Genomic DNA, 20,397 nt, shown 5'->3' with positions numbered 1-20,397 from the left:
GACGAGATCTCTCTCTCGGTCGGTGTGCGAGGGGGCGGGGCAGTTTACACACACGCAGCTGCTCCAACACACTGCGGGGATAGCGGAGAGAAGCGCTCCAAGGTGTGGTTACATGTTACCCGTCTTGAGGTGGACAATGCTCGTTGCCAATAGTGTTTAGCATGTAAGGGCGGGAACACGAGCAATTTGTCTAAACATTTATCAAAGTGCTCCACATCCAGACGGAGGAATGCACCGGGTTCCACTGTCTTTCTAGAAGCTCTGTAGCCCCATCCACGAGTAACGTTTCCACGTCAGGTGTTATGTATGCTAGCAGCGACACACAGAGTTAACTACATGATACAAACATGGGTTAATGATTAGAGGTAACTGAGTTATTTATTATGTTAAAGTTTCAGCTATTCTGTTTCCAGTTCTGTCATAACATTATTTAATACGATTTGTTAAAACGTTGTTTCTTTTTATGTGAAATATTATTTATATAATTAATAAAAAGCAATGTTAATTTTGTTCCAAATATGTTTAGTTAATTTAATAATATTTGTATTTTTGAATCAAGTATTCATCTTTATTGTCTTCATTGTTAGTTTCCACATGCCTAAAACAACCTCAAGCTAAATCTAAAAGTTGATGGCTAAATCAGAGCGTTTGAGAAATTGTGCAAGGCGTACAGTAATAGTCCGAACAGTCGATTAATCGTTTCATTAATCGATAGATTCATCGATTATCAAATGACTCGTTTGTTGCAGCCCTGTAGCTATCCCATGTATAAATAAAACGTGTTATTCAGCAACCCTTGCAATTCGGGATTTTATTTTGGTTGGCAGACCTCGGTGAGCTGGTCATTTCAAAAGTAGCTCACCAGCCAAAAAAGTGTGGGCACCCCTGCAGCCTATTTGTACTCCACTACTTCCCACTCTGGTTGTCTTTGAGACCTGACGTACCAATAACTACATGTCAGGGATTAAAAACACGTGGAAGTACTGCAGCACTTCTACTAAAATGGACTTTACTAAATCTATCTGGTAACTACATTTACTTTTTAAAATAAGACTTCTTGTGATGCATTATAAAGATAGCTAAATCCTTAATTTAGTAGTTCTTTACTGGACTTGAAGCTAGACCAAGTATCATCTATTTGAAATACAGAGCGGCAACTTGGTTTGGTTTATAAAATATCAGGAAATCTTGACAAAGGTTTATCTCAGGTCCAGAGATATTCACTTGAATATAAAACAAAGCAGCAGAACTCCAGATTAGAGAGGAACTTGAACTTTCAGCCAAGTCTCTAAATATTTGGAGAAATGATTTAATATTTCTTCTGTTGATCCGCTGATGTTTTGTATTCTGGCTCTTTAAGGGATTAAACCCTTTTTGAATTCAATATGTCCTTCCTCAGTCTTTTCAATAGAAATGACTGTTCGATGATCAAAGTAGATTCTGTAGATCCTCTCACGTTTCTTTCTCTGATGAAAACAGACTCTTTAAATACCTGCATCACGTTTTGCTTTTGCTCTGAGACTAAACTCCTGACTTTTCTCCAACATGTTTTGTTGCTGATGAAAACATGACTAGTGATTCTTACCTGTTTCTGTGACCCCTGACCCCAGCTCTCCCTCCTCTTCCTCCTGCAGGAACCCAGCTGCTGTGCTCAGGACGACCAGGATCCAGAAAAACACCAAGCGGCTCGCTGCCATCTTCTCTCACTCTCTGAGAATCTCTGTGTCTCCCTGTAACTCCTCTGAGGGTCTCCAGGGTCTCCTCCTGTCAGCTGTAGATCTGTCCTCTAAAGAAGCGGACCCTCCTCTAAAACACCAGCCTGAGTGATGCTCCCCTCACAATGAGATTCCTGCGTGAACAGAGGGGAGTCCAGGAAACAAGGAGGAGCAGGGAGTAATGGATTACAAGTACTGGGATTACACCATCAGGGCACAACAACAAACTGTAGTCCCTTACAGTCTGGAGTACCCAGGTCTGGGACTTGAGTAAAAGTAGAAGTACTCAGATCTTGAGTAAAAGTAGAAGTACTCAGATCTTGAGTAAAAGTAGAAGTACTCAGATCTTGAGTAAAAGTAGAAGTACTCAGATCTTGAGTAAAAGTAGAAGTACTCAGATCTTGTACTTGAGTAAAAGTAGAAGTACTCAGATCTTGTTCTTGAGTAAAAGTAGAAGTACTCAGATGTTGTACTTGAGTAAAAGTAGAAGTACTCAGATCTTGTGCTTGAGTAAAAGTAGAAGTACTCAGATCTTGTACTTGAGTAAAAGTAGAAGTACTCAGATCTTGTTCTTGAATAAAAGTAGAAGTACTCAGATCTTGAGTAAAAGTAGAAGTACTCAGATCTTGTACTTGAGTAAAAGTAGAAGTACTCAGATCTTGTTCTTGAGTAAAAGTAGAAGTACTCAGATGTTGTACTTGAGTAAAAGTAGAAGTACTCAGATCTTGAGTAAAAGTAGAAGTACTCAGATCTTGTACTTGAGTAAAAGTAGAAGTACTCAGATCTTGTTCTTGAGTAAAAGTAGAAGTACTCAGATCTTGAGTAAAAGTAGAAGTACTCAGATCTTGTACTTGAGTAAAAGTAGAAGTACTCAGATCTTGTTCTTGAGTAAAAGTAGAAGTACTCAGATCTTGTACTTGAGTAAAAGTAGAAGTACTCAGATCTTGTTCTTGAGTAAAAGTAGAAGTACTCAGATCTTGAGTAAAAGTAGAAGTACTCAGATCTTGTACTTGAGTAAAAGTAGAAGTACTCAGATCTTGTGCTTGAGTAAAAGTAGAAGTACTCAGATCTTGTACTTGAGTAAAAGTAGAAGTACTCAGATCTTGTTCTTGAATAAAAGTAGAAGTACTCAGATCTTGAGTAAAAGTAGAAGTACTCAGATCTTGTACTTGAGTAAAAGTAGAAGTACTCAGATCTTGTTCTTGAGTAAAAGTAGAAGTACTCAGATGTTGTACTTGAGTAAAAGTAGAAGTACTCAGATCTTGAGTAAAAGTAGAAGTACTCAGATCTTGTACTTGAGTAAAAGTAGAAGTACTCAGATCTTGTTCTTGAGTAAAAGTAGAAGTACTCAGATGTTGTACTTGAGTAAAAGTAGAAGTACTCAGATCTTGTACTTGAGTCAAAGTAGAAGTACTCAGATCTTGTTCTTGAGTAAAAGTAGAAGTACTCAGATCTTGTACTCTTAGTAAAAGTAGAAGTACTCAGGTATTGTACTCTTAGTAAAAGTAGAAGTACTCAGATCTTGTACTCTTAGTAAAAGTAGAAGTACTCAGGTATTGTACTCTTAGTAAAAGTAGAAGTACTCAGATCTTGTTCTTGAGTAAAAGTAGAAGTACTCAGGTATTGTACTTGAGTAAAAGTAGAAGTACTCAGATCTTGTACTTTAGTAAAAGTAGAAGTACCAGAGTGTAGGAGTACTCTGTTAGAGTAAAAGTCCTGCATTCAAAATGTTCCTCAAGTAAAAGTAGAAAAGTATTCTCATCAAAATATAGTGAAAGACAGTAAAAGTAGTCATTGTGCAGATTGGTCCATTTCAGAATAATAGATATGATATGTTTTATAATGATTGATCATGAAAGTGTTCTCAAAGCTGGTAAAGGTGCAGCTAGTCTGAATGACTTTGTATACTGCAGGGTAGCTGGTGGATTTACTCCAGGTGGAACTAAAGTCTGATTTAACACTTGATTAGATTTCACATCATTCATCCACATCTGAGAAGTAACTAAAGGGATTAAATACATGTAGTGGAGGAGAAGTACTCCATGTACCTCTGAACTGTAGTGAGTAGAAGTACACAGTAGCATGAAATGGTAATACTCACCAAAGTACCTCAAACTTGTCATTAAGTTCAGTGCTTGAGTAAATGTACTTAGTTACTTCTCTTTAGTGATTGTAATGTCTTACATGTGTAAAGTGACCCTCTCTGCGTCTGGTAACCATGCAGAGCATCAACAGCTCTCTTTGTCGTCTCCAGCCTTTGTTCTGCACACTTTAAAATCTTTACTGGAGCGGGAATCGTCCAGAGGAGAGTCATTACGAGTCAAGGGCAAAGGGCCGCGAGTGTGAGGAGCGGGGGCCGTAAAACACTTTAAACACCACGAAAAAACACACGATGTAATCCCATTCAAACACAGAGAAGGTCCCCGAACAGCCACGTGTCCAAAGCCTCCTCCAGGCACTCTGTACGTACGTGGGAATATCAATTCAAACTGTGACTTTTATACGCTGGATTTACAAGATCATTTACCGAGACGCTGGATCTGGTTTTGTCGTGTAAATCAGACGGCGTGGGCTGGATTGTGTTGGACAGACGGGAGTAAAAAGTCGATGGCTTCCTTCCTGAAATAAAACCCAATAAAAGCACGGGACAAAAACAGCTGTCGGAACAACATCAATGTGTTTATTCCTGAATGCTCGGAGGAGATCTCAACCCTCTGTTTTCTACTTTAAATCACAGAGAGGTTAGTACACGATGGAGCTGCCACAGAAAGTCAGTTTCACAAATGTCAGAAATAGATTTCCCTCATTTTGTACCATTTTAAAGTGAATATCTTTTGGATTGTAACTAAAAAACACATGTCACAACATTACCGTGGAAAACAAGGATGGACATTTACACTCTTTTACCACATTTTAAATACCAAATCTAAAAAATTATTCATCGATATTTAAACCTACATTTAGTTTCAACCCCTGTGTATAAATCCATATGTTTCATAAAAGACTGAAACAAGCAACATTCCTGTAAACAATGTAGTCTAAATGTGACCATCGAACATACAGCAGGCGCAGTAACTGATGACAACAAGTGAGAAAAGGCATTCAGACATTAAATATAATACCACGTGTTGCAGCCTGCTGTCCCTCACCTGATAACTTTGGGAATGTAAGTTTATATCAAAAAAGTTTAAATGTGCAAAATCTGAGTTTTCTATCAGCAGCACTGTTTGAAGAGTGTGTGTATCTTCTGTAGGTGTGTGTGTGTGTGTGTGTGTGTGTGTGTGTGTGTGTGTGTGTGTGTGTGTGTGTGTGTGAGTGTGTGTGTGTGTGTGTGTGTGTGTCCAGGTGTTCACATGGACTCCAGATGTTCTTCAGTAAACAGATCAGCAAGGTCGGCCACTGTCAGCACGGCGGCCTCCGAGTGCTTCATGGTGGTGGCGTGACTGGATTAAAAAGAGAGGAAGATTTGATCAGTTATTTAATTCATCTGTTCAACCCTTTAATGTCAACAAGCCTCTAAACCAATGGCTGTTGAGCACTACAATTACATTCAAAGTGTGTCTACAAAGTCCTCAAAAACCGATGCTTCCTAAAACTTATTTTAAGTTTAAAAAGCTGTTGTGAGGAGAGACTAGTCAGCTGTTAGCTAGTCAGCTGTTAGCTAGTCTGTTAGCTAGTCTGTTTTTTAGCTAGTCTGTTTTTTAGCTAGTCTGTTTTTTAGCTAGTCAGCTGTTAGCTAGTCTGTTTTTTAGCTAGTCTGTTTTTTAGCTAGTCTGTTTTTTAGCTAGTCAGCTGTTAGCTAGTCTGTTAGCTAGTCTGTTAGCTAGTCTGTTTTTTAGCTAGTCAGCTGTTAGCTAGTCTGTTTTTTAGCTAGTCTGTTTTTTAGCTAGTCTGTTTTTTAGCTAGTCAGCTGTTAGCTAGTCTGTTGTTAGCTAGTCTGTTGTTAGCTAGTCTGTTTTTTAGCTAGTCTGTTGTTAGCTAGTCTGTTGTTAGCTAGTCTGTTAGCTAGTCTGTTTGTTAGCTAGTCTGTTTTTTAGCTAGTCTGTTGTTAGCTAGTCTGTTTTTTAGCTAGTCTGTTAGCTAGTCTGTTTGTTAGCTAGTCTGTTTTTAGCTAGTCTGTTTGTTAGCTAGTCTGTTTTTTAGCTAGTCTGTTGTTAGCTAGTCTGTTTTTTAGCTAGTCTGTTTTTTAGCTAGTCAGCTGTTAGCTAGTCTGTTGTTAGCTAGTCTGTTGTTAGCTAGTCTGTTTTTTAGCTAGTCTGTTGTTAGCTAGTCTGTTGTTAGCTAGTCTGTTTTTTAGCTAGTCTGTTGTTAGCTAGTCTGTTGTTAGCTAGTCTGTTAGCTAGTCTGTTTGTTAGCTAGTCTGTTTTTTAGCTAGTCTGTTGTTAGCTAGTCTGTTTTTTAGCTAGTCTGTTTTTTAGCTAGCCTGTTTTTTAGCTAGTCTGTTAGCTACTCTGTTTGTTAGCTAGTCTGTTGTTAGCTAGTCTGTTTTTTAGCTAGTCTGTTTTTAGCTAGTCTGTTTTTTAGCTAGTCTGTTGTTAGCTAGTCTGTTGTTAGCTAGTCTGTTTTTTAGCTAGTCTGTTGTTAGCTAGTCTGTTTTTAGCTAGTCTGTTTTTTAGCCAGTCTGTTTTTAGCTAGTCTGTTTTTTAGCTAGTCTGTTGTTAGCTAGCCTGTTTTTTAGCTAGTCTGTTTTTTAGCTAGTCTGTTGTTAGCTAGTCTGTTAGCTAGTCTGTTTGTTAGCTAGTCTGTTTTTTAGCTAGTCTGTTGTTAGCTAGTCTGTTTTTTAGCTAGTCTGTTTTTTAGCTAGTCTGTTGTTAGCTAGTCTGTTGTTAGCTAGTCTGTTGTTAGCTAGTCTGTTTTTTAGCTAGTCTGTTTTTTAGCTAGTCTGTTTTTTAGCTAGTCTGTTTTTAGCTAGTCTGTTTTTTAGCCAGTCTGTTTTTAGCTAGTCTGTTTTTTAGCTAGTCTGTTGTTAGCTAGCCTGTTTTTTAGCTAGTCTGTTTTTTAGCTAGTCTGTTAGCTAGTCTGTTTGTTAGCTAGTCTGTTTTTTAGCTAGTCTGTTTTTTAGCTAGTCTGTTGTTAGCTAGTCGGTTTTTAGCTAGTCTGTTGTTAGCTAGTCTGTTTTTTAGCTAGTCTGTTTGTTAGCTAGTCTGTTTTTTAGCTAGTCTGTTGTTAGCTAGTCTGTTTTTTAGCTAGTCTGTTGTTAGCTAGTCTGTTGTTAGCTAGTCGGTTTTTAGCTAGTCTGTTTTTAGCTAGTCTGTTGATAGCTGGTCTGTTAGATAGTCTGTTTGTTAGCTAGTCTGTTTTTTAGCTAGTCTGTTGTTAGCTAGTCTGTTTTTTAGCTAGTCTGTTGTTAGCTAGTCTGTTGTTAGCCAGTCTGTTGTTAGCCAGTCTGTTGTTAGCTAGTCTGTTGTTAGCCAGTCTGTTGTTAGCTAGTCTGTTGTTAGCGTTAGCTAGTCTGTTGTTAGCATTAGCTAGTCTGTTGTTAGCTAGTCTGTTATTACCTACAGTAAAGATAAGCTAGTCTGTTTTTACTATCGTTAGTAGAGGCTAGTCTGTTGTTAGCTAGTCTGTTGTTAGCTAGTCTATTGTTAGATAGTCTGTTATTAGTAGAGGCTAGTCTGTTGTTAGCTAGTCTGTTGTTAGCTAGTCTGTTGTTAGCTAGTCTATTGTTAGCTAGTCTATTGTTAGCTAGTCTGTTGTTAGCTAGTCTGTTATTACCTACAGTAAAGATAAGCTAGTCTGTTTTTACTATCGTTAGTAGAGGCTAGTCTGTTGTTAGCTAGTCTGTTGTTAGCTAGTCTATTGTTAGATAGTCTGTTATTAGTAGAGGCTAGTCTGTTGTTAGCTAGTCTGTTGTTAGCTAGTCTATTGTTAGCTAGTCTGTTGTTAGCTAGTCTGTTGTTAGCTAGTCTATTGTTAGCTAGTCTGTTGTTAGCTAGTCTGTTGTTAGCCATGTTGAGAAGCTAGTTTGTAGTTTAATTTGCACTGTTAGCAGGCTCGGACTGGCCATCGAGACGTTCAGGACGAATCCCGATGGGCCGGTACCGAAGTGGGCCGGTCTCACGATGTGGGCCGGTCGGATAAGTCACTCCCCCCACCCCCCTGTTGACAATTTACAAGTTGTACCGAAGTGGGCCGGTCGAGATGCCCGGGCTGATTTTTAGTCCCAGTCCACCCCTGACTGTTAGTATTATTAGTATGTTTACTGTATCTTCTGTAACTCTGGCACAAGAGTTAACCCAGTCCCACAACATTTCGTGTTATAGTCACGAAACAAATCTATTGATTCGTGTTCACCAACACGATTTCCCCATTTTCTTCGTGTCACACAGAACGATTTTTAAAGCAATGTAAATAATAACAAATTAGAAGGAAAAATAGATTTAAAAAATACAGATTTCAGTATTCTGAGGCTCTGAACCATTTATTTTCCTCGCGGACGGCAAAAAAAGTTCGACATTATACAATTTCAAATAAAAACAATAATCGTGGCTTGATATTGATTAAGAACATGTTTTTATAAACCACACAGCTTCCGCTCTTCCAAGACCCGACCGGACAAAAATATGTGGTGCAGGCACGAAACAAACTACCAATAGAAATACATGGTTTTTAAATCGTTCTGTGTGACACGGAAAAAATGGGAAAATTGTGATGGTGAACACGAATCAATAGATACAATTTATTTCGTGGCTATTACACGAAATGCCGTGAGACTGGGTTGCAAGAGTTTCCTTCAGTATAAGTCTTTGGTTAGCCCATGTGAGGAGAAGCTAGTTTGATAATAATGAGGTTTATTTTGTAACTTTATTCACCTTTTCTCTGCTGTCTTCATCATCGCCTGCATCCTCTCTTCGATGGTGGATTTAATGAGGAATCTGTGGACAAACGTTGGCCTGATGGACAGAAGACAACAGCTTGAATCACACAACATGGAAGAAGTCATGTCAATAAGTACTAATGCACAGATAACACTCATGACTGACTACTTTAGTATTACTTTGACCAAGTAAAGGAGTGCCACTAGTCAATGCACACACACACAGCGAGTCTCTCTAGTATAACTCAGAATGATTTATATTAAAATAATAGTGATTTTACACCAGCTTTATGATAAACAAACCGAAGAACTGGTGTCTGATTTGACAGAGAATTGCACCCCCAAACCTCCCTCCTATTGACTCCTAGCAAGCATGCTCACACCAGATGAGGCTCTCAACTTCCTGAAGAGCTCCTGTTCCCTTCTGCACTCACTTGGTCTGCCCGATGCGGTGCACCCTCCCGATGGCCTGCAGCTCGTGGGCCGGGTTGAGGATCGGCTCCACCAGCAGAACGTGGGTCGCCTCGATGATGTTCAGACCGTTAGAGCCGGTGTGCAGAGGCAGCAGCAGGATGTTGATCTGCTCCTCGTATTTAAAGGAGCACAGATTCTCCTGCGGAATGACAGTCAATCAGGGCTCTCGACTAACTTCTTTCACCATCCTCACGGAACCGTCCCGAAATACAATCTAAGCCGTCCCGAAATTAATGTGGACCGTCCCAAATTTAAAATATTAGTTTTTCTACATTATCATTAGTTAAAATCATTCAAAGGGACCTTTAACATAAATAAAACATCATACAAATCATTAGAGGATAATTCATCAACCTTTTTGTTTGAGTAAATCAGTCAATCAGATGAACAAAGGCCAAATATATTTAAACAAACACACAAACGAGCAAAATACACACACTCAGTACATACTGTAGCTAGACCCGCGAATTTGCGGGCCAGGAATTTGCGGGCACAGCTGTAGCTACGTACTGTGTGTGTGTGTGTGTGTGTGGGTGTGTGTGTGTGTGTGTGTGTGTGTGTGTGTGTGTGTGTGTGTGTGTGTGTGTGGGTATTTCGCGGGTTGCTAAATGTTTTGTGTGTGTGTTTATGTTGACAAGGAGGTTTAATGTCTCTTTGTAGTTCTTTTGTGTCTCTTTGAAGTTCTTTAATGTCTCTTTGTAGTCCTTTTGTGTCTCTTTGAAGTCCTTTAATGTCTCTTTGTAGTCCTTTTGTGTCTCTTTGAAGTTCTTTAATGTCTCTTTGTAGTCCTTTTGTGTCTCTTTGAAGTCATTTTGTGTCTCTTTGAAGTCATTGTGCACAAGTTAGGAAGTGGTTTTAGCCTTGAATACGTTTCAAAAAAGCCGGTCTGCACGTCGGAACTCGTACCTAAATATTTCCTTTTTACAAAACTTGTTCGTTTTACTCCACTGGTCTTTGGAAGCTAATTACTTTGCAGATTTAGATTCACAAAAATAAAACAAATGATTATGGTTTGAATCCAGAATCTGATCAACATATTCAGTGTTTATCCCCCAAAAGTATTGCTTTGGAGAAAACCTGTCCGGCCTACCCAGAAGTAAATATGTGAACATGAAGGAGTAGTGGATGCAGGGAATAGTGAGTGTGTTTAGCATATTTATAATGTAGAGACCTGGAACTTGTGGATGCCGTTGATCTGAGAGAACTCCATGTTGTTGTCGAACAGAGCCTTAGAGATGATGTCCAACACACTGAGCCACTGAGAGAGAGAGAGAGAGAGAGAGAGAGACAGAGAGAGAGAGAGAGATTTAAAAAGTCTTAAAAGCACCATCTCTCAATGAAATCATCTAGGCTTCCCATTTCTTTAAAAGAGAGGGAAAGAGAGGGGGGGGGGTCACACACACACACACACACACACACACACACACACACACACACACACACACACACACACACACGTTACCGTGGAGAACACCAGACACTTGGCCCCCGGGTCGATCAGCTGGATCCTCTTCAGGGTCCGGACCACGGCCTCCACCTTGGTGGAGTGGCTGCCCTGAGGAACAGAGAGAGGAAGCATGTGAGAGACACACACTTTAAATACCGTGTTTCTTTTGATCATCCGTGCTGGAGACGACTGAGCGTGAACTGTTTAGATTTGGACACGGATGTAAATTGCAAGTCGTCAGGTCGTCATCATAGTTTGTCGTTGTTTGTCTTTTCGTAGTCTTTTTGGCGGGTGTTTGTTTTTTCTCTCTGCATTATTTTAATGTCTCTTTGAAGTCATTTTGAGTCTCTCTATAGTCCTCTGTGTCTCTGTGTAGTCCTCTGTGTCTCTGTGTAGTCTTCTGTGTCTCTGTGTAGTCCTCTGTGTCTCTTTGTGTCCCTCTACCTGTACAGGTATGTCCTGGTCCTGTCCTGAGGCCTGGGTGGTGAACACGTATGAGATCTCGGCGTGAGAGGTGATCTGTCTGCAGACTGCACATCTGATGGCTCTGCGTCTGGAGCCCACGCTGTACTGCTCCACCATGATGGAGATACACTCGTTACAGAAGCAGTGTCCGCAGGTGAGCACCGCCCACTGGGGGGGAGAGAGAGAGAGAGAGAGAGAGAGAGAGAGAGAGAGAGAGAGAGAGAGAGAGAGAGAGAGAGAGAGAGAGAGAGAGAGAGAGAGAGAATTATGAATCTTATTTATAGAGCACTTTTCTACAGGTGGGCACCGCCCACTGGAGAAATAGAGAGAGAAGTATTCTCTTCATCCTAAGGGGTCTCTCACCTCCTTTCCCAGGGGCCGGGCACAGATGGGACACGGCTCTGGGTTCAGCTCTTCGTTGGACTTGTCCTGCGACTGCAACAGAGAGGGGGATTATTTAAATGAGTTTATATTGATACGAGTTATAGATTAGGTGTGTTTGTGATCACCTTCTCCAGGTTATGGATTAGGACCAGGTTATGGATTAGGACCAGGTTATAGATTAGGTGTGTTTGTGATCACCTTCTCCAGGTTATGGATTAGGACCAGGTTATGGATTAGGACCAGGTTATGGATTAGGTGTGTTTGTGATCACCTTCTCCAGGTTATAGATTAGGACCAGGTTATGGATTAGGACCAGGTTATGGATTAGGTGTGTTTGTGATCACCTTCTCCAGGTTGTTGAGGTAGAGCACCTGGCCCAGCTTCTTCTGCAGCTGAGACTTAGCGAGCGCCTGGTCGTTCAGAAGCTTCTGCTGGTTCTGATCCACCTGAGGGGTACAGAGGTAAAATAATGCATCTCTGAGGATATTCAGATAACAAGGCGTCTAAAACCGGGTCTGGGGGGGGGGGGGGCTTTACGATCAATCATTAACGGGGAATTGATTAACTAAGACCAAAACAGACTTAAGCTCATTTTAGTGGCAAAATGTTCAAAAAAGTAAAGTTTGATTTGATGAGTCAGCTTTTTTATAACATTAATTAAATACAAATAGTATAAAAAAGTTTTCTACGACTTTTTAAATAATATTAGGACATATATATATATATATATATATATATATAAATAATATTTTCTTGTGAATATTACATTTTGCAATATATATATTTTTTCAAACTTTTTTTTCTTTAAATTTACTCAATTAATTATTATTTAGGAGAAAATCCATGTTTTTTTATCCTAAATAAACGACTAATAGTTTTTTGTAAACTAAAATAATTATTTACAGGTTTAGGTTTGTGACACAGCTTTAAAACCGTATAAATGAACATTAATAATAATAATAATAATAACATGTCCTGCACCTCGTGGGGCTCGATGATGTGCAGCAGTTTGGGTTTGGGTTCATCAGGAAGACGAACTCGAAGTCTTTCCGTCGCCATGCCGAGTTCATCGATGGCCGACACGTGATTCCTGAGGACCATCCAGTACTCGTGCAACACCTGAGAGACACACACAGGCAGGTACGCGGGAAGTCAGTCAGAGTTGGGGGTGCGGGGGGGGGGGGTGCGGGGGGGGGGCTAGTAGCGTCTAGCAGTGGCGAAACTGTGGCTCGCTTACACTGTAGGTGCGCCGCGTTTGGAGGTGTGGGTGCTAGTGGACCCTGCAGATGGGGGTGCTGCAGCCCCCTCAGCACCCCCCCTTCCCGCGCCCATGCACACAGGTAACTTTATTGATAATAAACACTCGTAAATATATATATTTATTATTGATCCCTGAGGACCATCCAGTACTCGTGCAACACCTGAGAGACACTCACAGGTGACTTCATTATTAACACGCTGTTATAAATATATCTGTATTATTAACGGGATTCCTCGAGCAACGCCCCCTCACCTTGTACTCCTTCTTCCAGGTATCTATATTAAAATAATAACCTCAGCCCCCTCAACTTGTACTCCTTCTTCCAGGTATCTATATTAAAATAATAACCTCAGCCCCCTCACCTTGTACTCCTTCTTCCAGGTATCTATATTAAAATAATAACCCGAGCCCCCTCACCTTGTACTCCTTCTTCCAGGTATCTATATTAAAATAATAACCCGAGCCCCCTCACCTTGTACTCCTTCTTCCAGGTATCTATATTAAAATAATAACCTCAGCCCCCTCACCTTGTACTCCTTCTTCCAGCACTCGAGCAGCTCCATGAAGGTGGTTCCTTCCTCCAGCAGATCGTTATCGAGGCGCTTCAGTTTGGCGAAGGCGAGGATTGCCTTCAGGCTTTTCTCCGTCTCGCTGGCGGCCCACAATCCTCTGCTGGTGGTGGGCAGCCGGTCGTCCATCAGACCCCCCTCCTGGTCCTCGATCATTTCCTCGAAGATCGCCGTCTGACCCTTCACCCTGAGGGGGGCGAGCGGGAAATCATCGTTAAATCTCGGGTAGTTTTCATGCTATTAAAAGAATATATATAACCCTAGCCCTTAGGGCCGAGGACTAAGTGTTGGTACACGCATACAAAAAATATCTAATTAAAATGTAAAACTATTGTTAAACTGTTAAAAAAATATATTTAAATGTCTAAAATAAGGCTAAATGTTTAACGAGAAATATAAATATACAAATCAAACAAAAATATTTCGGAATATTTTAAAAAGATTAAGAAATACATTTTTTAAAGTCAATAAAATGAGAAATAATCAAAAAATATAGAATAATAATAAAACATTTTCTATGAATATCATAATTCCAATGAAATCAAAATAAATAATTGAAAAGACATACATTTAGAAAAGAATGTTGGAATATTTTAAAACCATTTGAAAAAAAATTTGAACAAGAAAAAATAATTTACGTAAAAGCAAGAACAAATAAAGAATTATAATAAAACTGTTTGATTAACCCGTAGATGGCCTTAGAGTGATGGACCCTGCACTCTCCCATAAGTGGGTCTAAAAGGACCCGTGTTAGAATAATATGTGTTTTTATGCCACTTGTGTCGTTTTGGTTAAGAGAAATATTTTATATTTAATTTTTCACTATTTATAATTTTAGACATTTTTCTTACATTTAAAAAAAAAACGTTTCGAACATATCGATGAAAAGATCTCCGCTATTCTGAGACCCTCACAGTATTCCAGTCCCTTTTCAAAACTAATCTCTTCTCCTCTGGTCTACTCATAGCCCCCCCCCCCCCCATCAATCCATGCCGGTTGATCAGGTTTGATAGTCCTATACCCCCCCCCCCCCCTAACCTTCCATTATATTGTAAAGGGATGTTGAGTCCTTGAAAAGCCCTATACAAATATAATGTATTTGTATTATTATTATCCTGACAGGTTTCAGATCTTGCTGTGTAAAGTAATCCTCCTGAGAGGTGTCACTTGTGATGTCGTCTGTGTGTTCCACAGTGAATGTATTCCTGACAGCAACAGGTGATAAGAATCAAAGGTTCCCAGAGGATCCCATAGGAAATGCATGCGGGTCATTTTTGACCCACTTATGGAAGCTTGGGGTAGAAATACAAAAACTTCAATTTCTTAAAATGTATTCAATTTAAATTTAAAATTTGAATGGCATGATATCCAAAACATGTTTTTTGAGGAATAGCTGGAATATGAAATGATAAAAGAATGTAATTACAAAGATACTCTAAGAAAACCACCGGGTCAAAAAAGACCCACGTGCATCTGAGGGTTAAGAGAATATTCTAAATTCAATAAATAAGAATAAATGTTTAAAAAGTCAATAAAATGAGAAACAAGAAATATACATTTTCGAAAAAGCAAGAACAAATAAATTAATAATAAAAACAAATGTAAGAATTAGAATAAATGTTTAACAAGAGATATATATATACAAAAACAAAAAAATGTCTTTACTTACGTGTGTGAAAACAGCTTGGACTCGTAGTCACTGAAGAGTTCATCGGCCTTACAGAAAACACAACTATGACACAGAGAGAAAGAGAGATCCGTCATGAGACCCCCTGGAAGAGTAATGGATTATTTCTTGTGTTTTTTATGTAAAAGGTGTTGCAGTACTTGTTCAGGGATAAAGAAACAGATTATTTATTGTGTATTCTCGAGTATAAACGGGTGTTTCAGTACTTGTTGAGCAGCCTGGATGAATATGAGATGGTCTTAATCTGCTATTCAGTAAATCGGTTATTTCTTGACACAGCTGTAGCGTTTACGTTGAGTTTACTAACCCGATGTCCCGCCGGACGAATCAAGTAATTATTTCTTGTATTTTAGATTATAAAGGTGTGTTATATTACTTGTTGAGAGGTAGTCTCTGGGGCCTCAGGTGGCAGACGGTGACCTCCTCGATGACCTCTCGTGACGCCGGGCCCTCCAGCTTCTTCACGGCGTCCTGAACCGTCATCTGGCTCTTCGTCAGGTCCTGAATCTGAGTGGTGAGGAGGAGCTGAAGACCCACAGCGTCCCTGAACCTGAAGGAGGACGGGGTCAGGTTTATGTCCAGGTGCGTTTACACTGCTGTGTGTGTGGCGGTGCAGAGTGTGCATGTGAGGCTAGCCAGTTTGTATTTATATATATTATTGATCAGTGTACTTGTCTGCCATGCTGAGTTTGCTGGTCTGCTGCTTGTAGCTCGACGTCAGATCGTTCTTGATACGAGAAACCAGCTCGTCGTCGGTGGAGCATCGAACCGCCCGCTGCACCACCTCCAGCCACCAGGGGGAGTTCAGCTTCACCTGGACACAGGTAACAAGAGGAGGAGACGGCTTTAAGAACAGCGTTAATGATGAGATAAAGAGAGAGGTTTTCCTGTCTCACGTTGCATTTCATATCTAAAAAGAATTGGTAAAATATGTATTTATTTATTTTATTTTATTTATTCTTCATTAAAAACATTTAATGTATTAATTTTATTTATTTGTTTGTTGATTTAATTATTATTATTTTAATTGCGCGTAAATTCTGTGTTTTTATTTGGTTTCTCAAACAGCATCTCTGATAGTGTGTGTATTCACTCTCTGCCCTACACGGCTTGTTGGAGCTCCTGCCAAAAAAAAAAATGTAAACTGATTTCTCCAAGGAGTTTTTCAACTGAAGTAATATCTGTTTAACAAACCTATGAACAAAATGATATATTATGCAAAACTATAAAATACAATACACAAATTTGGCATGTGTATATGAGGACCCCCTTGGTGGTTCTAGGAATGTTTTATATAAATTGTGTTTTCTATTTAATTTATTCTACTAAGATTAATTTTGTAATCGTGCATGGTATTTTTTTTATTAACTTTTTTGTTTTTAAAAAAAAATCACGTACCCCCTGCAGTACCGCAACGTACCCCTAGGGGTCCGCGTACCCCCATTTGAGAATCACTGCCCTACAGGGTGTACTTTGAGGGTTTGAGACTCTGCAGACCGTTCACATGCACAAGCTACAGAACACAAGGGGACGGGTCAGAACCAGAGAAGCATGACATGGGACCCTCCTAAACCTCTCCCTCCTAACCCTGTCCCTCCTAAACCCTGTCCCTCCTAAACCCTGTCCCTCCTAAACCTGTCCCTCCTAACCCTGTCCCTCCTAAACCTGTCCCTCCTAACCCTGTCCCTCCTAACCCTGTCCCTCCTAAACCCTGTCCCTCCTAAACAACCCAGTAGAGCGTATTATCTTGTCCAAACACAGAGCAGACGATCAGTCTGTGGACGATCTCTCACCTTGCGTCTCAGCTCCTTGATGCTCTGCAGAACCGGCTGCAGCGCCTGCAGAGCGTCGGAAACCTCAGAGTCGTATTTAGTCATATAATGCTGTCTCAGCTGCTCTGCCTGAAGGAAGAGGGGGAAGCATCATGATGAAGGGAATAGAAACAGGTTGAATATAACAGACATCAAAGAGGGGCTCATGGGAACTGAAGGCTCCAGTCCTTTAGAAACATCATTGATAAACTAGAGAATGCAGTTCCTGAAGAAATTGCTAGTGGGAATGCTTTATGCTGAAAAGCTGACTCTAAACTGCTATGCTGAAATGTAATGTGTAAGAAGAAAGTGAAGAGTTGAGATTGAAATGATACATGAACACTGGGGGCTTGAATGTGTGATGAGAAAAGAAAATAAAGTAAAAAGGTTTGGAAAAGCAGCAGAATATTTGAACTGCAAACTTCTGAACTAACTTGATGGCGAATGATCTGTCGCCATGCCAACGGCATTTGATGACACCCCATAATACGCTTAGATGCGTTGATGGCTGCATCGTTACCAAACCTGTGAAGTTTTGGGGCGTTTGGAGTATTTTCAGTGAAGTTATGAGAAAAAAGTGTTTCAAGGCGAGCATTGTGTTGCCATGGCAACGGAATTTGAAGAAATCTCAAAACTGTCCCGTAGATGTTTTCACGGCTGGACTGTTAGCACACATGTGAAGTTTGAGCACTTTTTGAACATTTTCATAGGAGTTATAGCGACATCATGTTTTATGGCGAGGGATGCGTTTCCATGGAAACGGCATATGGTGAGATCTCAGATTTGGCGTAGAGCTGTTGAGGCATGGACCGGTGATATTGATAAGTGAAGATTGGGGGACGATTGGACCGTGTCGATTGGACTTACAGCGACATCCTGTTTCATGGCGAGTTGTCTGTCGCCATGGCAACGGCATTTGATGACACCCCATACTACGTTTAGATGCGTTGATGGCTGCATCGTTACCAAACCTGTGAAGTTCTAGGCTGTTTGGAGCAGTTTCACTGAAGTTATGAGAAAACCGTGTTTCAAGGCCAGCATTGTGTTGCCATGGCAACGGCATTTGAAGAAATCTCAAAACTGTCCCGTAGATGTCTTCACGGCTGGACTGTTTGCACACTGCTCTCTGGAGTCTGCTGCTCTGAGCATGTCAGGTGGAGTGATGACATCATCGTGTTCCATTACACAGGTGTTTATATTTGAGCTAACGAGCTCTGTAGAGATCAAAGGCTTCATTGTTCTGAATGAGAGATAAACCTCTTACATGTGAACGTTTTGTGGAAGAACCTTAACAGATATTTGTGAAATTTCAAAACGTGAAGCATGTTTAGGAAGTTGAGTATCTGAAGTGTAATTTTTGTGTACTTTCGGGTTAATAATGTGGCCTTTTTGGCAGTTTAACTAAAGGTGTGCGGCTGCTGCTGTGAGGAAATATCTGCCTGAAATTACAATGGGGTTTAATGGAGACATGTTGAACGTTTTTGTTACTTCATGCCTTCAAGAGGCACTTTGTTTAATTATTTTTGCTTATTTATTTGTCATTTTTCAAGCTACGGGATGTTTTCCTACGTTTGTCATGAAAAATTATGTCTCAGGAATGTAGGGTTTTGGAATTATGGCAGTTTAAAAAAAATATATGAAGGCAAATTTCAAACTGTCCTCCACTCTAACTCTGACATCACGCACTCTGCCTTAACGAGCTGCGCAATGTTAAAGTTCAAATGTTAAAAATGTGATGTATTATGGGATGTATCTCTGGAATTATGAAAGTTATGAATGAGAAAAGTAATAGCCATCGATTCCCGACCGAGCTGAACGTTTTGATGTTCCAACGGAGTTTCTGCGATGTTCACTGCGGGAGAAGAAGCGCGGCAAAACAAGTCGGCGGAATAATAAACTTTTCGTGCCTAGAAGAACAGGTTTATAGGGTTTATTCCCAAAAGGAACACTTTATTTTAAGAGTAAATATATAATATATATATTTATATTACCTCGTCACTGAGTCGGTCGTCTCTCAGCGTCGGAGGTATCCCAGAATGCTTTGCTTTCAGCAGCTCCATCAGGTTGTGGGTTGCATGAAGTCTCTGAGTTTCCACAACGAGGAAGAAAGACAGAAAGTGATCAGTTTAAAAAACGTGCAAAATTTATAAAAATGTATTCTGAGCCCGAAGTCAGGATTTCTGACATTTTCTGAAAAAAATGCTAAATTCTGAAATGTTCAGAAGGAGAACATTTTTGTTTTATTCTGAGTGAAGATCTGAGAAAGAAAAAAAATTCGCGGAAAATATAAACAGTTCTGTGAAAAAGTGGAGATTTGAGACAAAGTGAAAACTCAGTGAAAAAGTGAAAATTCTGAGAAAAAGTGAAAATTCTGAGAAAAAGTGAAAATTCAAAAAAAAAGTCATATCTCTGAGAAAGAAAGTCATTCTTCTTTTATTTATTTTGGATTTGAAATGCTACTTTTACTTTCATAAATTAAATGTTCCACGTCTCGAGACTTTTGGGAGATTTATTTGAGATTAAAAACAGACAGTTATTGTCTACATAGTTTGGGGTGTTTCTGTCCTTTATGCAGATATCTCATTCTCTCTTTCTTTCCACGAGTCTGAACGAAGACACGTTGGAGAAGCTCATCAGCCCGAGTTAGCGTGTGTGTGTGTGTGTGTGTGTGTGTGTGTGTATGTGTGTGTGTGTGTGTGTGTGTGTGTGTGTGTGTGTGTGTGTGTGTGTGTGTGTGTGTGTGTGTGTGTGTGTGTGTGTGTGTGTGTGTGTGTGTGTGTGTGTGTGTGTGTGTGTGCGTGTACCTGCAGTGAGTCGGTCTTCAGGCGTCCTTTGTGTTCCTCTGAGGATCGAAGCACTTCTCTGTACATCTCCACGGCCTCCAAATACTCTCCTGCAGCGTGAGAGGACACACACATATATATATAGATGAGTATGAGTGTGTGTGTGTGTGTGTGTGTGTGTGTGTGTGTGTGTGTGTGTGTGTGTGTGTCTCTGTGTGTGTGTGTGTGTGTGTGTGTGTGTGTGTGTGTGTGTGTGTGTCTCTGTGTGTGTGTGTGTGTGTGTGTGTGTGTGTGTTGTGGGAACGTGTTTGTTACCTCTGATGATGTGTATGCCTGCTCGTCCGTTGAGAGCACACACCAGCTGTCTGTGAGCTTCTTCACACTCCACTCGACATTTCTTCTGCAGAGACTTCAGCAACTCCTCCATCGTCATGGTGCTACACACACACACACACACACACACACACACACACACACACACACACACACACACACACACACACACACACACACACACACACACACACACACACACACACACACACACACACACACACACACACACACACACACACACACACACACACACAGAACTTTAAATAAACTCAGCAGAGGTGTGTGAGACCCTTCTCCATCAGATCAGCGCTGCAGCTGCCTCACGACGAAACCTCTCAGCAGTGATGGGGTTAATCCTGTCTTTGTGTGTCTTTGTGTGTCTTTGTGTGTGTGTGTGTGTGTGTGTGTGTGTGTGTGTGTGTGTGTGTGTGTGTGTGTGTGTGTGTGTGTGTGTGTGTGTGTGTGTGTGTGTGTGTGTGTGTCTTTGTGTGTCTGTGTGTGTCTTTGTGTGTATTCTGTGGTTGTTTTGCTCCTTATCTTTAGGGTCTTTATTTTGCACCTTTTTGTAGCTTTTGTTTCTTTGTTGTCATTTTTTGTCTAATTTGATCAATTTGGGTTCTTCTTCTGTTTTCCCACCTTTCTACAAAG

General features: G+C 40.3%; 1 protein-coding gene across 1 annotated transcript in view; it reads right to left on the bottom strand.

Moving 5' to 3' along the window:
• Nucleotides 1-4,373: 4,373 nt before the first annotated feature.
• The window catches only part of LOC307027053 (E3 ubiquitin-protein ligase SHPRH-like), a gene marked incomplete at its 5' end in the record, with an annotated part of 17,077 nt that continues 1,053 nt past the window's right edge, over nucleotides 4,374-20,397 (bottom strand). Inside the window, 17 exons of the mRNA XM_079695241.1 lie at nucleotides 4,374-5,158; nucleotides 8,528-8,608; nucleotides 8,967-9,145; nucleotides 10,178-10,264; nucleotides 10,469-10,561; nucleotides 10,898-11,086; nucleotides 11,282-11,353; nucleotides 11,647-11,748; nucleotides 12,284-12,421; nucleotides 13,091-13,319; nucleotides 14,802-14,864; nucleotides 15,196-15,369; nucleotides 15,491-15,633; nucleotides 16,613-16,720; nucleotides 18,622-18,714; nucleotides 19,435-19,523; nucleotides 19,729-19,850. Coding sequence (XP_079551367.1) covers nucleotides 5,065-5,158; nucleotides 8,528-8,608; nucleotides 8,967-9,145; nucleotides 10,178-10,264; nucleotides 10,469-10,561; nucleotides 10,898-11,086; nucleotides 11,282-11,353; nucleotides 11,647-11,748; nucleotides 12,284-12,421; nucleotides 13,091-13,319; nucleotides 14,802-14,864; nucleotides 15,196-15,369; nucleotides 15,491-15,633; nucleotides 16,613-16,720; nucleotides 18,622-18,714; nucleotides 19,435-19,523; nucleotides 19,729-19,850 — 2,056 coding nt within the window. The remainder of the gene's footprint in view (nucleotides 5,159-8,527; nucleotides 8,609-8,966; nucleotides 9,146-10,177; nucleotides 10,265-10,468; nucleotides 10,562-10,897; nucleotides 11,087-11,281; nucleotides 11,354-11,646; nucleotides 11,749-12,283; nucleotides 12,422-13,090; nucleotides 13,320-14,801; nucleotides 14,865-15,195; nucleotides 15,370-15,490; nucleotides 15,634-16,612; nucleotides 16,721-18,621; nucleotides 18,715-19,434; nucleotides 19,524-19,728; nucleotides 19,851-20,397) is intronic.

Source organism: Notothenia rossii, assembly GCF_949606895.1.
Source record: "Notothenia rossii genome assembly, contig: scaffold_396, whole genome shotgun sequence".
Lineage (NCBI taxonomy): Eukaryota > Metazoa > Chordata > Actinopteri > Perciformes > Nototheniidae > Notothenia > Notothenia rossii.
The sequence above is the reverse complement of the archived record's forward strand: the minus strand, read 5'-3'. Positions and strand labels throughout refer to the sequence as shown.